Here is a 16,718-nt window from a genome sequence, read left to right as displayed (position 1 = left end):
ATAAATAGATGAAAAGGGGGGAGGGGAATGTAGATGATAGGTTGAGACATCTGTAGAAAAAAGTTTATCTGGGGAACAGGATTAAAGAACCCCAGTGGAAATATGAGAGTCCTTGATGACTTTTTTCAGTTATCCTGAGTGGCTAACTCTCCTGGTTAAAAATCCAAGCAATTCTTATTTTAACTTCCCAAGGTGGAATGCCTCATCTTAATAATATTCTTTCTTATAAGTGTTAACTCAAAAATAAAGATGGGATCAGTGAATAAAAATCTTTCAACAAACTGGCCGTATCCTACCGAGGCAGGGTGGCCCAAAAAGAAAAACAAAAGTTTCTTCTTGTATATTTAGTAGTATATACAGGAGAAGCTGTTACTATTCCTTCGCTCCCGGCATTTTGTCACCTCTTAAGACGTATGGTTTACAGAGGAAGAACTCTGTTCCACTTCCCCATGGAGATGAGAGGAAATAAACAAGAACTAGTAAGAAATAGAAGAAAAACCATAGGGGTGTGTATATACATGCTTGAACATGCATGTGTAGTGTGAACTAAGTGTAAGTAGAAATCACAAGACGTATCTGAAATCTTGCATGTCTGTGAGACAGGAAAAAAAAGACACCAGCAATCCTACCATCCTGTAAAATAATTACAGGCTTCTGTTTTGCGCTCGGCAGAATGGTAGTACCTCCCCAGGCAGTTGCTGTCTACCAGCCTACTACCTAGAAGTACATAAATAAAAATTTATGGACAAAAATAAAATGAATACTCAAAGCGCCCATGGGATGTTTCTGAAAATGGTCACTGAGAAGGATGACAAAAAATAATCCCGTGTGTTAGCAGTATTTTGTAAGAAGGCATGATAAGCTGAAAACCCTAAATCTTTGCTCTCTAGAGAAGTGTAAATTTAATGGGGATATGATAAGCATACACATATGGAAAATATGAATAAATAAGAAGGAGGTAAATAAAGTTGGAGTGAATGATGGTGAAAGCATTTCTTATTCAGGTCACACTACCTCAGTGGTAAAAGGCCAGTGTGTTAAAAAAAAAAAATCTATCCAGGATAAGATTTAAGTTGGATAAAAAATATTTAAAAGAATACTGTATAGAAGAGGATTAGTTTAGCAATGGAGTTATAAATTTGCCAAACAAATTGCCAAGTTCAGTGACATTGTGACAAGAATATTGGGTAGCTTGAGAAAAAATGATGAACAAGTAGTATACATGTACTTGAGTGGGCATGAGTAACACCTGGCTAGCATAAGCTAGGAGGATTACTTCAATGCTCTTTTATTTTATTTATATGTCTCATTCAGTTTCCCCCTATTTGAAGCTGTTAACCCTGGTATACCCTGTGTTAATTTTTTTTTTTTTTGTATTATGAAATTCATTATATTTTTGTATATAACATTTTGGTGCAGGTGTGATATATTAATTTTTTGTTATTAAATCTCCAGAAATGTGGATTTTTTAAGATGCCTGTTGTCTTTGCTTGACACATGGCCTCTAAATGAAAAAAACATGGACAGGATTTTATTTATAATGTGCACACCGGGTTTTCCCATGCCTAAATCTCTTGTTTTAACATATACGAATGCCAATAAGATTAGTGTGATATTTTGTAAGATATGGCTTATACTCAGTTTGACAGAGTAATTCACTGCAGTGTTTGTTGGTATGTGCATGCCAAACACACTGCCACACCTTGCTTCCAGATTCAAGAGTACATTTTCAGTTTTTTTTTTTTTTTGTGAGCTTGAGGTTTACAGGAATGTAACACCATGAGATTCAGAAGCATTGCTGCCTCCATATTCACTACATTTTCAGTTGCTAACTTTGTTCTTGTATAAAAAGGGTAACTTGTAAAGAATTCAGCCTGTCGTGGTTTGCAGGATCATTACTGTTGGGATTCTAGTTTTGTGGCAGAGCATACAAACTATTTCAAACCCTTTCTTCAGTATCCTAAAATGCTTGCTTTGTCTGCCTGCCTCTCTGATGGTCCTAATTCTGCTGCAGACACATTCTGCTTTCCTAATTGACAAAGATTTCCTTCATCAACTCCCTTCACCATCCTTTCAACTGAGGTTTTTTCCTCATTATCTCTGGCTCTCCTCTCCCATCCTCTCCTCTGTCCTGGAATGCAGTTCTGTATGACCCTTATGGGTTTAACACTTCCATGAATATACTGTATGATAATCCACTGTTGAGAGAAATGCCTGACATCCCATCCCATCCTTTTTCCTATGCACAGATTTAATGTAATACATAGTGTACCTTATTCAAAAGCTCCTGTGATTTGAAGCAAAATATAATGCTGCATTGCTTTGTTCTTATATATACGTACATGTATATGGATGTGTAAACATGCATGTAGCAGGCCCAATGCTGTAACCACTTAGTCTTTTACAACCAGCACTTCTGTAACATGGATATATCGATGGCACTGATTGTGATTCTACTGTTTCATCTGCCCAAGACTTTCGTGATACACCTATTCTCATACTCCTAAAAGCCAGATAGTTCATAAACCCAAAATAAGATGTAATGAACCTCTGTCACCAACTAAGCAGAAGAATGTCTTGCCAGAAGTAATTAAGAATTACAGTACAGTATATGAACATGTTTACAGAGAGTGCAAAAGTCCTAATCAAAATAAGCACAAAAAATGACTGTGCATCTCTCCTGGAGGACCTGGACAGATTGAGGAAGTGGAGTGAGACAGAGATGGCAGCTTTTAATGTGGATAAATTTCATACTATAGAAATGGGTGAAAGTGAAAACAGGCTTCACACAGAATACATACTGTGTAACAAAACACTGAAGCCCTCCAAGAAACGAAAAGTCTGAGAAGTTACCATTACTGTAATTAAAGTTTGTCAATGTAAAATCACAAACAAAATACTGTAGTGAGAAATTACTGTTACAGTACTCTATATATTGTCAGTGGAGGAAATATAAAAAGTTCAAACCCCCATGTTAGGCTAAAACTGGAATATGCAATGGTATTATGGTGTTTTATGACAAAATATAATAATAAAGAAGCCAGGAAAAAGTGCAAAATAGGTACGAATTGCCCCAAGAGCTAAAAAGTATGAAATACAAAGAAAAGCTGAAAGCGTCGGATATTACAGTGGACCCCCGCATAGCGAACTTAATCCGTGCAAGAGGGCTGGTCGTTATGCGAAATGTTCGCTATGCGAATTAATTTTCCCCATAAGAAATAATGGAAATAAAATTAATCCGTGCAAGACACCCAAAAGTATGAAAAAAAAAATTTTTTACCACAAAAAAATGTTAATTTTAGTACACACAAACTGAAAAAGGCATGCACAATTACATGACACTTACTTTTATTGAAGATCTGGTGATGATTGATGGGATGGGAGGAGGGGAGAGAGAGTGTTAGTGTTTAGAAGGGGAATCCCCTTCCATTAACACTTGAGGAGGCAAGTCCTTTTCCGGGGTTACTTCCCTTCTTCTTTTAATGCCACTAGGACCAGCTTCAGAGTCACTGGACTTCTTTCTGTCCATAGAGCTCTGTACCTCCCGTTCCTTTACGATTTGTCTAAAATGGGCCATAACATTGTCATTGAAATAGTCACCAGCACGCCTTGCAACAGCTGTGTCAGGGTGATTTTCATCCATAAAGGTTTGCAGTTCAACCCACTGTGCACACATTTCCTTAATTTTTGAAGTAGGCACAATGGATTCCACAACTGGCATAGGCTTCTCAGGGTTAGCCCCAAACCCTTCAAAATCTTTCTTAATTTCCATACTAATTCTCACCCTTTTTACCACAGGGTTGGCACTAGAAGCTTTCTTGGGGCCCATGGTCACTTATTTTCAACAAACAGAACCGAAAACACTGTAATAATACGAAATATTCCGAGTGTATGCTTGAATGTTACCGCGGAGGCTAGCTGGTAAACAATGGGACAGGCGGCACATGTGAGGCTGGCCGAGGCCGCACATTGGACGCGTCTCGGACGAAGTTCGCTGAGCGGGTTTTTGTCTACTATGCGGGGCAAAATTTTAGCGATCAAAGCGTTCGCTATGCGGAATGTTCGCTATGCAAGGCGTTCGCTATGCGGGGGTCCACTGTATATCATTGAAAGCAAAGCTAAATGTTTAAATGGTTGAATGAATATACAGTACAGTACTGTATATAAAATATACATTATTCATATTTTTTTCAGATTCTGTTTTATACAAGTGTACATCTTTATTCATTGAGAGTAAACATTTTTTGCTTGATCTATGGCATGCTTACAGGTGGATATGAACCATGGCTGGTACAGTATGCAGCAAGTCTAAAGAAGCAGAGACTTTTCCTGACACACTTGCTGCCTTTGGATATCAATTTGATAAAGGTAGTACTGTCTGTGATTGATCTGTGTTTGTAGCTACAGGAGCAGAGCTTTGTATTTGGGTCCCTGTGTATTCTGTGAAGAAAAGCTTACTAGTAAGCTTTTAGCATTCTGATTCTTTCTCTGGTCCTCCCTGATGGGGTTGATTATATGTAATTTATCCATTTTCTCAAATTTGTTTATGATCTTGTATGTAATAATGCTAATAATAATAATACCAATACTAATGAAAATGAAATGAAAATGTTTATTTCTTTGCAAAGCTTACAATGTGTGGTTTACATATACAGTGGACCACCACTTAACGATCACCTCCAAATGCGACCAATTATGTAAGTGTATTTATGTAAGTGCGTTTGTACGTGTATGTTTGGGGGTATGAAATAGACTAATCTACTTCACAATATTCCTTATGGGAAAAAATTCAGTCAGTACTGGCACCTGAACATACTACTGGAATGAAAAAAGTTCGTTAACCGGGGGTCCACTGTACTGTAAAATATTAATTACAAAGACCACTAGCATGCCTAGGCATTTTGGGCAGAATAATCATAATTCTTACTCTATAATGATGCAGGTTATGGAGCAGTACATTCTAATATACTTATTGCACACTAATATAAGTTAGGTAACTGAAGTGATTAATTAGATTTATAATAGTGAGGTAGTACAAAACATATAACAAAATTACAATTAGCAAATTTAGTAATGGGAATGGTTTTGTCTTGGCATGATACACTGTTTCTATTAAAGCTCCTCTACTGGGAGAGCAGCTTGGGCAAACTTAGGACTAACTTAAGATTTATTAGGCAATAGCTATATGTATTAGGATTTGTATATTTACAGTCATTTGGGAAAGTGTAAATTAGGGGGAATTACAGTTAACGAGTGTAAATCTATTTTGTTTTGGATGTGTTCATGATACAAAAAGAGTATAGGTGGTTTTCACATACCTGATGATGGGATGTGTTAGGGAGATAAGATTTTTTTAATGGTAGTTTTGAAAATGGTGGTTGAGTCTGCAGCTCTAGAGTTTTCAGGCAGGGAGTTCTAGATTTTAGTCCCTTTTGTGTATCAAATTTTTGTAGAGATTTAGCCAGACACAAGGAATGTCAGAGATTTTTGTGTCTGGTATTGTGTCTATGGGTCCTGTTGCAACTATCAAGAAAGTGTTTTAGTTCAGGGTTAATATTAGAATTTATGGTTCTGTAAATGTACGTTGCACAGTAGTAGGTGTGAATGTTTTGTACAGTGAGTAAGTTTAGGTCATTGAAGAGTGAAGGTGGGGGGTTCTCTAGCATTGGATTGTGTGATAATTCGTACTGCAGCTTTTTGTTGGGTTATTATTGGCTTTAGGTGGGTTGCTGTTGTTGATTCCCAGGCACAAATAGCACAGGTGAGGTAGGGATAGATGAGTGAATAGTATAGTGTGAGTAGGGCTGATTGTGGTACGTAGTAACATATCTTGAAAGGATCCCAACTATTTTGGTTACTTTCTTTGTTATGTGTTGGACATGGGTTTTGAATTTCAGGTTGCTGTCAAGGTGAAGACCCAGGAATTTGCCCTCATTATATTTAGCAATAAGTGTTGTCAATCATAATGTTCAGCTGGGCATCACCTGTTCTGCTCCCAAACATAATGTAGGTTTTGTCAATATTAAGTGTAAATTTATTGGCAGTCATCCAGGTCGATATTTTAACTAGCTATTCATTAACAATAGTGTTGAGTGAGGCAAGATTAGGGTGGGAGATGACATAAGTCATGTCGTCAGCAAAGAGAATAAATAGGTTTAAGGTGTTGTGATACATTAGGAAGATCATTGATAACAATAGTAATAATAATAATAATAATAATAAATAATAATTTATTTTCAGTGAAAGCATATGTGTGATGCCATTTTTTGTCAAGCACCCTTAGTAAGCGCATTATTCTGGGTTATACTAGTTACACTGGTTATACTAAAAATAATACACAAGGGTAGAGCTATTTTAGTTTATGAATTTAGTACAAAGCATTGACAGACAAGATGGGAAAAAATATAGAGTATGGCCATCTCCCATCAAGGCAGGATGACCCAAAAAGAGAAAAAAAAAAATGTTCTCCATCATTCATTTAGTTGTTATCTCGTCAGAAGTGTGTTAACATCACAATTCCAATCACCTTACTGCAACATACCCACTCCTCCTACAGAGTGCAGGCACTGCCCTTCCCACCTTTGGGACTCAAGTCTGGGTATCCGATTTTCCTCAGTTCTTTCATGAGTGTTACTGTGCTCACACTCCAACAGCATGTCCATTATACAACTACTTGTTGCCATTCACTCCTATCTAACACACTCACACAAGACTGCTGGATGCTAAAGCCCTTCCAGCCCAGGTTTATACACCTTCCTCATTCTATCCCTCACCATCCTCTCTACAGACCCAAGCCCTCTCAACATACCCCCTTCCCCTTCAACCCTCTGAATTATACCCTTAGTAACCCCATACTGCCTTGATATTCCTTAGTTCTGAAATAAATGAACAAATAAAAAAAATTAGTAGGTTGAAGAATAAGTCATACCATGGCTGGAACAATTTACAAATAGTTTCTTCATTTGATTGCTATTATTTTGCACCAGTTCTTTCCATATGTACAGCATACTGATGCTTAATGATAATACTTTGTGGTCTAGTAATGACACGTAGATGGAAGCAAGACATTTGAAGGAATATTTTGGCTATATTTTTTCTGCCAGAAGTTATGAAAAGGGATCATAGGTCTTGGCCAGTATATTATGGAAAGTATTCCTGTTGCTGTATGACTCACTTGGGTTTAGTACTTTGTGAATATAATACTCATTATGGGCATAGAGTAAGATATAATGTAATCAATGAAAGTATAAAATACAAAACAATGTCCTTTTTTTCCATACATTTACAGTACAATAATATTTATATTTACAGATACAGTACAGTAATGTGTTTACATATGTACAGTGGCAGATCGACTATGAAACTAATGAAGCTTAAGTGTCAGGGGCCCCTAATCCCAGAGGGACCCCAAGAGAGACTTTAGTCCACATTGCTTAAAAATTTTGGGTCTACTGTATGAGTTTTTTTTTTAAATAATAATATTAATAATATAGTGTAATTTAATACAAATAATAGTTAAAATAAAAATTAAAAGGTTGCTGGTTACGATGGGATCCCCCCATAACAATTCAAGCTTCAGGGCCCCAAAAATGTAGGACTGTCACTGTATACATGTACAGTAAAGTAATATCTTTTTCATACACAATACAATAATATCTTTTCAATATTTCACTCCTGTTATTTATTGAGTGTAGGAGCATTTCTAAACCAAAACTGAAATAATCATAATGTAACATGAAAATAATGTTATAATTTTCTTAAAAAGTATGTTATATTTTGCTATAAAATTTGTAACAAGCCTTCTTTTTTTACACAGATGGAAAGTTGAAAAATATAGAAACAGGAGAGGAGTTTGAATTCGTAGTTCGAGAGGGAGACCAAAATTATAATCAGAAACACTACGAAGCTCTTGGTGAGGTGAGATTTTTTTTTTTTTAAGATGTCAGTTATCTCCCACTGAGGCAGGGTGACCCAAAAAAGAAACACTTTCACCATCATTCAACACTCTCACCTTCATTCACACATAATCACTGTTTTTGTAGAGGCACTCAGATGCGATAGTTTAGAGTCACTCCAAACAGCAGATATCCCAAACCCATCCATTAAAGTGCAGGTATTGTTTTTCCCACCTCCAGGACTCAAGTCCGGCTAACTGGTTTCTCTTAATCCCTTCACAAAATATTACCCTGCTCAATTCTGCTGAACTCTTATGAGCTATACAGTGCCAAGGAAATGGGAGGCAATCAGGTTCAGCCCAATGATGGATCAATTGCCCTTCACTGGCATTAAGGTATCCCAGCCCAGTCCGTCCCTCCCTTGAATGGATTTTTGTTTTTGTTGGTAAGGTAAGATGTTCAGCTTCTTTGTGAATAACAGAATGTAACTGAGTGATATGGATGAAAGCAAATTTAGGACATTTATATTTCATGCATTTCAGTTCTGGGACCTGGGAAGGATGAAGGACCCAGAACTGAAATGTATCCGATAAAATTGTCCAAAGTGGATGCACTTGTGTCCTTTCATCCGTATTGCTGTAATCATTTTCCCTTTTGTTTTCATAATTGACTGAGTTTCTTTCAGTGTTATATTTTATTGTTCAGCTGTGTTCGTCAGTTGTATTTTATTATTGGCTTGTGTTCAACTGACTTTCTTAATGTTATACAATAATTTATTATTCACTGTATTCACCAAATGGCCACCATATCTAGTAGCCTTGGTGATAACAAGGAGCTTGCATCTGTGAGGCTGCCTAACATTTCTGTTTTTTTTTTTTTAATTTTTATTTTTATAATGAACAAAATAATTTCAGGTCCTGACAGAAGAGGTGTACAAACTTCTCGAGACAGATTGTAAACTAAAAAGATGTCCAGTCCCTCATGATGCCAAGGATGGTGAACCAAACACATTTATTTTTATGTCTGAAGATGCAATGACGAATCCAGACAAGATCTTAGTTTTGATCCATGGTAGTGGAGTGGTTCGTGCTGGACAGTGGGCCCGAAGGTTAGTGTATGCTGCCCAGTATTTCACACGTTTACATTTTTAGTGATCACATTGATAAAAAAAATTCAAGCATACCTAATCTAATATTCCCCACAGTAGTCTTCTGTGAGATGCACTTATGGTAAACTTATTATGAGTGCAATTATAATAAAGATTATAAATTATTTATGTCATAAAATAAGGTAGTGCAGCATAACTTGCTGTGCCAACACTAAAGGAGAGAGAGTTTTTTTGTCCTGGGATGCAACCCAATAATAGAACTGGAATGTGAAATCCAAGCATCCTCAGTGATGGAGCAGAGTAGAATGTCCTGGTTCATACAAGGTGAATCAGTGTAAATGTTAACAAATATATTACTGCATCAGCAAAGGAAGGATCAAAAACATCACAAGATAAAACACTGTTTTCTTTTTTAAGAATTGAAAAAAAAATGCTTAGCTTACTTAACTTCATACTAATTAGGTATCCCCGAAGTGGTACCTTTAAGTGGGTGTCAAAATTTTTCTTCTGCCTCCACTTGGAGCTGTATAGCTTTTAATTTACCAGTTTTATTAAATTGGTTTCCATGTACTACATATCTATAGAATGCCTCCTTTGATTGACTTCAAACATTAAGCAATTGTGTCTGATAAGTGGAAGTCTTCTTGTATTGAATTTGGGCAGAATAGGTACCAATTTGCTAATTTTACTGAAAAAAATGTAAAGTTGGACTTTCTTTAACCCTTTCAGGGTTTCGGCCGTACTAGTACGGCTTATGTACCAGCGTCCACGATGTACTAGTATGCCTAAATTCTAGCGGCCTCAAATCTAGTGAGAGAAAGCTGGTAGGCATACATATGAAAGAATGGGTCTATGTGGTCAGTGTGCACAGTATCAAAAACATCCTGCAGCACACAGTGCATAATGAGAAAAAAAAACTTTGACCGTGTTTTTGGATTAAAACAGCGACTTTGCACTGTATTTTCATATGGTATTTATTGTTGTATTCTAGTTTTTCTGGTCTCATTCTATAGAATGGAAGACATATTACAGAAATTGAGATGATTTTGACTGATTTTACAATGAAAAGTACCTTGAAATTGAGCTCAAAGTAGTAGAAATGTTCGATTTTTACCAAAGTTCAGTAGTAAACAAATCATGCTAAGCGTCCAATACACGTCAACTGGTGAGTCTAATATTCTTTCACAAGTGCGTCATATCATTTATACCATTTTTTATGCTAATGCAGTAGTCTGCATAACAGTAAATCTTCTATTTTTTGTGAGAATAAAATTCAAAGTGGAAAGCAAAAGAATGTAAGAGGGGCATTGGGACGTGACTAATGAACAGAGGAAATGTCATTTTAGTGCCAGGAATGTCTTTTCTTGTTTATTCTGGACCCTATTTGGAAATTGGCATCTTTTGAAATTTGTGTGAAATTGGCAAAATTGCTAAATTCTGACCACTGTATTGGATAGTTGAAATCGGTAAATGGGTGGTTTCTTGCACTCATTCGATAGAAAAAATGGAGTTCTAGCAAAATATTCATGATTTTTGTCAACTAGTACAGTGGAATTGGCCGAAAATAGGGCTCAAAGTGGGCAAAAGCGCCAATGCGTAAACATCGTCGAGACCGCTAACTTCGCAAGAGCATAATTCCGTAAGTTTTCCATCAAATTTCGTACTTTTGGTGTCATTATGATTGGGAAAAGATTCTCTATCTTTTCATAAGAAAATTTTTTTTTTTTTTTTTTTTTTTTTTTTTAAATTTGGGCGACCCTGAGAACAAAGTCTCTGAGAGGGCCTGTTGACCCTGAAAGGGTTAAAGCAATCCTGAATGGCATTAGTCTTTAATGGCTGATGCATCATGCAAAAGAGATGAAATGTTTTTTGGGGTTTAGGCTGTGAGTGTGAATTTTGTTGGATGCTTCGCAGTCTGATAAAATTTGTACCTACACAGTTTAAACCCCCCTAAAAACATTCATCCATTTCATACAAAAAATTCTTGCAAGCATTTTTTTTTCAAGAACAGCTAGAATAATTTTTGAACATTGTGCTGTAAAACTGGACTTAGAATTTTCTTTTAATATAACATGAATGGTTAGCAGAACTTATGTAAGTTTTGACGAGGCTCTTTATTTTTCAGATTGGTTATAAATGACTCACTAGACTCAGGGACACAGATTCCATTTATCAAGAAAGCTCAAGAAGAAGGTTATGGTGTTGTGGTAATGAACACAAATGACAATTATCGGGTCAACACAAAAAAGAAAAGGGACAGAATCAGGGTAAGGAAACCATTTTCAGTAAACTGGCAAATATTTGCTGCAGTGTCTTCTTTAACCCTTTCAGGGTAGGTGCCGTAGAACTACGGCATAGAGTGGAGCTCTATGCAGTAAGTGTGCACCATATAAAAAAAAAAGTCCTGCAGCATGCAGTATATAATGAGAAAAAAACTGCAGCCATGTTTTTGGTTTAAAACAGTGATTTTGCAGTGTATTTTCATATGGTTTTTATAGTTGTATTCTTGGTTTCTTGGTCTCATTTGATAGAATGGAAGATATATTACAGAAACAGAGATGATTCTGATTAGCTTCAGAACTGAAAGTAGCTTGAAATTGAACCCAAAGTAGCGGAAATGTTCGATTTTTGCCGATATTCTAGAGTACACAAATTATGTGACACGTCCAGTATGCGTCCAGCTGGTTAACTGTAACATCCCCAACCCTTCAGAATGCAAGCACTCTGTTTCTCATTTCCAGGACTCAAGTCCAGCTAAGTGGTTTTTCCTGAATTTCTTAATAAATGTTACTGTGTTCACATGCCAACAGCATGTAAAATTTGTGAAACCAATTTTTGCAGTATATTTGTTTACATTATTCCTTTTTACAATCTTGATTACTTACTTTGCTTTTCAGGGCAGTGAGAATCCAGAAAATCATGCTTTGTATGTGTGGGATAACTATATTAAAAAGTGCAAGTCCAAGCATATTGCCCTTGTTGTACACAGTTATGGGGGATGTGTCACCACTGCTCTGGTAAGTCATCAGGCATTATTTCTGGTTTAGTCTTTTATGACACAAGTTCATCGTGTTGTAGTTGTTGGGTTAGTTAGGCGCCCCCAAAGAGATGGAGGAAGGAAGAGACAGGAGGAGGAGGGAGGGTGGAAGGGAAGAAGACACAGGGAGGGAGAAGGAAAGGAAGAGGCAGGGAAAGAGGGTTGGATGGAAGAAAAAACCAGACAGGAGGAGAGAGGAATTGTAGTTCACAGCTTGAAGTGCCAAATTCACAAAATAGATGTGAGAGAGTGAATGCAAGAAGTATTTGCCTAGTTATAGCTACAGGAGCCAAACTAATCTTGTATTTCTCTTTAGTATTTAGTCACTCATATAATTTTGTTTAAATTTCCAGTGGTTGTAGAATTTGCTGTCTCTTGTAACCCATTCCATGGTTTTACCACTCTGTGAAACTCTTTTTAGTATCCTTTTACCACCTTCTCTTTTTTAGTTTATAACTATGACTATTTGTTTTGCCCATTTAAGGCATGAAGAAATCTTCCTTATCTGTTCTTTTGTATCCCTTTATAACATTTCTGTGGGCCCCTGGGGCCTATCCTTTGAGTATGTTGTGTCTCATTCACAGTAAAACATATGTCACAGACCCAGCATGGTCTGTATCCCATTATACCATTGTTATAGGTGATCCATTCACCACATATCTAGTTATGACCAACATCAGCTGGGAGCCTGGCAAAGCCAAGCACTCCAATCGTAATTCATTTTTGCTCATATCATTAGCTCTTCTGTCTCTTTGCATTAGGTATTGGTTTCTAGTTGATGTAGCACAGAGCCGCATTGGCCGTATCCCACCAAGGCAGGGTGGCCCAAAAGAAAGAATGTAAGCGTCTCCTTTTACATTTAATAATATATACATGAGAAGGGGTTACTAGCCCCATGCTCCTGATATTTTAGTTACCTTTTATGACATACATGGCTTACAGAGGAAGAATTCTGTTCCACTTCCCCATGGAGATAAGTGGAAATAAACAAGAACAAGAACTAGTAAGAAAAGTAGAAGAAAACCCAGAAGGGTGTGTATATATCTACTTGTACAGGCATGTGGAGTGTGGCCTTAACGCAAGTAGAAGTAGCAAGGTGTACCTGAAATCTTGCACGTTTGTGAGATAGAAAAAAAACACCAGCAATCCTGCCATTGTTATGCAGTGTGCTTCAGTAAAATTTATATAAAAAAATACTTTATAACTCCAGTATTATTCTGAATCCGGACGTGTTTTATTTCTGTCAGTCAGGCAGTGGCCAGGACAGGAACAGACGAGGTGTTGGGGAGTTAGTATGAGACGAGTGGTGACAGGGTGAAGTCATCATGTTTGGGTGGTAGTGTGAGTAGGTAATTTTAATTTTTTTAGTGTATACTATTTTGTTAGTGTTTAAGTGCTCTTATTTATCTGTAAGGCCCTAGGATGCAGAGGCTTGTTTATGTGAGAGTACTGTATGGTGTTTTTGCCTGCTGGTAACTAGTCTACCAGGCAGTAGTGAAGGGGGGGTGTATGTCATGGAGCCTCCCTGTTTATATATTTTGTTTAACTCACTAGTAGCAGTGTGCTAGTGAGCTAATGTGAACGGAAGTTAAGGTGATGTTGTAGTGGAGTAGATTATAAGTTGTATATAAGTTACTATTATTAATATATATATGTATGTATATTTTTCATAGGTAGTAGGTTGGTAGACAGCAACCGCCCAGGGAGGTACTACCGTCCTGCCAAGTGAGTGTAAAACGAAAGCCTGTAATTGTTTTACATGATGATAGGATTGCTGGTGTCCTTTTTTCTGTCTCATGAACATGCAAGATTTCAGGTATGTCTTGCTACTTCTACTTACACTTAAGTCACACTACACATACATGTACAAGCACATATATACACACACCCCTCTGGGTTTTCTTCTATTTTCTTTCTAGTTCTTATTCTTGTTTATTTCCTCTTATCTCCATGGGGAAGTGGAACAGAATTCTTCCTCCGTAAGCCATGCGTGTTGTAAGAGGAGACTAAAATGCCGGGAGCAAGGAGCTAGTAACCTCTTCTCCTGTATATATTACTAAATGTAAAAGGAGAAACTTTCGGTTTTCCTTTTGGGCCACCCCGCCTCGGTGGGATACGGCCGGTGTGTTGAAAGAAAGAATGTATATTTTTGTAGTAGGTGAGTTTGTTTGTCCTTCCATATACAGTGGCCCCCTGCTTAACGATCACCTCCCAATGTGACCAATTATGTAAGTGTATTTATGTAAGTGCATTTGTACGTGTATGTTTGGGGGTCTGAAATGGACTAATCTACTTCACAATATTCCTTATGGGAACAAATTCGGTCAGTACTGGCACCTGAACATACTTCTGGAATGAAAAAATATCGTTAACCGGAGGTCCACTGTACTATATTAATTATTTGCACTCATGCTTCATAATTTGTATGAGTGCATGCTGGCCCAAGAGTTGCCATGTATCTTTAGTGTAATTTAAATGCCCCTAGACAGCAGTTTGAGCATCCATTTAGGAGCCAGGACCATCTTATTTAAGTTACAATATCGAAGTCGTAACAACCATCATGTAAAACAATTACAGGTTTTTGTTTTACACTCACTTGGCAGGACAGTAGTACCTCCCTGGGTGGTTGCTGTCTATCAACCTACTACCTAGGTTTAGTGGATATTCTCTACATTAAATGGTTAGCCAGGAGCTGAAAACAATCACTAAATACAAGGCAGCCCAATTACATTACCAAAAATATAACAGGGCACTTCTTGCATTGACAGTAATCAGCAAGGTATGCATTGTCATTTTTGCATCCATTAACAGATAACAGGTGTATATGGCACTGACAAACTTCTGTTTTTTTTTTTTTCCTTTTTTTTTATTGTAGGACTGCCCAGTATCTCAATAATTTATTGCTTCCAGACTTCTGCTTTCCATTCTGACCTCAAATTTTCTCTTCTCTATCATCATTTTGCATGTAAAAGGTTGTAATTAATTCCTGATCATTTAATGCTAAAATAATAAATTAGTTTAGTTAAATAAATTTTCCTATGTGCTATTTCAGTTTATGCGGAGAAAGGAAGAATTTATAAAGCGAGTGTTTGCAGTAGCCATGACAGATTCTGTCCACTTCATCTCCAGTCCTGCAACTTTCAAGGAATTAGTCAGAGTAAGTACAATGCCTGCACTTTAAAGGAGGAGTCTGGGATATTAACAGTTTGGAGGGACTTCTAAACTGTCGTATCTGAGCACCTCTGCAAAGACAGTCATTATGTATGAGTGAGGTGAAAGTGTTAAATGATGATGAAAGTATTTTCTTTTTGGGGATTTTCTTTCTTTTTGGGTCACCCTGCCTCGGTGGGAGACGGCTGACTTGTTGAAAAAAAAAAAAGTGTTTTTCTCACCGTTTGGGGTGTCTAAACTTGGAAAGTGCATGAAGGCACTTTATCACTGTTGAGGAATTTTTTGAGGGATGGGGGTGGATAGAGATCTAAGCATGTGTAAAATTGAAGAAACATACTATAATGGTAAGAATTAAAGGTACAGTCTACTAAGCATTATCCTTATACAACACTAGCTGAATAATCCATCATTGCCCAGGTAAACTTTGTTTCTCATAAGTTACAAATTTAAAAACACTGAAAAAATTTTCTACTGAGGGTTTCTAAAGTCTTTTTCCCTGCACCCACCTTGGTGTTGGAAACTTGCACCCCTACACTTGCCTTGTCAAGAGGCAGATGTGGAGCCTTTGCATCCTCCTTGTCTTATTAAATATTTTTCATTTTCTGTGGTCTTTATGTAAATACCTTTACCATAGTGGTTTCATCCTCGATTCAATCCTTTGAGTCTGTTCCCTTCCTCTTAATTTTACCCAGTCTGATTGAATTGCAGGTTTCCTGCAATTGGGTTTGCAGCCAGCGTCCACTAGACACTCCAGTTTCCACACAGCCAGGAGACATCAAAAGGGTATCCTCAGGTATGTATTCAAGTAAAATGTTAAATATGTAATACAATATGTGTGAACATGAAGAAAGGGAGGCGGTAATTTCATGCACTGGCCAGGGAGGTATACCATCTTTTAGGAGTGAAGAAGAGCAGAATGTAAGTGTGGTGGAGGTACGTGAGGCATTACGTAGAATGAAAGGGGGTAAAGCAGCTGGAACTGATGGGATCATGACAGAAATGTTAAAAGCAGGGGGGGATATAGTGTTGGAGTGGTTGGTACTTTTGTTTAATAAATGTATGAAAGAGGGGAAGGTACCTAGGGATTGGCGGAGAGCGTGTATAGTTCCTTTATATAAAGGGAAAGGGGACAAAAGAGATTGTAAAAATTATAGAGGAATAAGTTTACTGAGTATACCAGGAAAAGTATACGGTAGAGTTATAATTTAAAGAATTAGAGGTAAGACAGAATGTAGAATTGCGGATGAGCAAGGAGGCTTCAGAGTGGGTAGGGGATGTGTAGATCAAGTGTTTACATTGAAACATATATGTGAACAGTATTTAGATAAAGGTAGGGAAGTTTTTATTGCATTTATGGATTTAGAAAAGGCATATGATAGAGTGGATAGAGGAGCAATGTGGCAGATGTTGCAAGTTTATGGAATAGGTGGTAAGTTACTAAATGCTGTAAAGAGCTTTTATGAGGATAGTGAGGCTCAGGTTAGGGTGTGTAGAAGAGAGGGAGACT

The 16,718-nt window shown here is 37.2% G+C and overlaps 1 protein-coding gene across 2 annotated transcripts in view; it reads left to right on the top strand.

The window, feature by feature from the left end:
* Positions 1-16,718, top strand: part of LOC128690022 (cotranscriptional regulator ARB2A homolog) — an 83,076-nt gene that overhangs the window by 15,900 nt on the left and 50,458 nt on the right. Inside the window, exons 2-8 of one of the 2 annotated variants that reach the window (XM_053778536.2) lie at positions 4,271-4,368; positions 7,817-7,917; positions 8,810-9,003; positions 11,129-11,270; positions 11,901-12,020; positions 15,093-15,197; positions 15,920-16,004. In XM_053778536.2, coding sequence (XP_053634511.1) covers positions 4,284-4,368; positions 7,817-7,917; positions 8,810-9,003; positions 11,129-11,270; positions 11,901-12,020; positions 15,093-15,197; positions 15,920-16,004 — 832 coding nt within the window. In that variant the 5' untranslated portion in view covers positions 4,271-4,283. The remainder of the gene's footprint in view (positions 1-4,270; positions 4,369-7,816; positions 7,918-8,809; positions 9,004-11,128; positions 11,271-11,900; positions 12,021-15,092; positions 15,198-15,919; positions 16,005-16,718) is intronic. The other variant, XM_053778537.2, reaches the window with a different exon arrangement.

The sequence above is a fragment of the Cherax quadricarinatus genome, chromosome 25 (assembly GCF_038502225.1).
Source record: "Cherax quadricarinatus isolate ZL_2023a chromosome 25, ASM3850222v1, whole genome shotgun sequence".
Classification (NCBI taxonomy): Eukaryota; Metazoa; Arthropoda; class Malacostraca; order Decapoda; family Parastacidae; genus Cherax; species Cherax quadricarinatus.
Note: the sequence above shows the minus strand (reverse complement) of the source record. Positions and strands in the feature narration are given on the sequence as shown.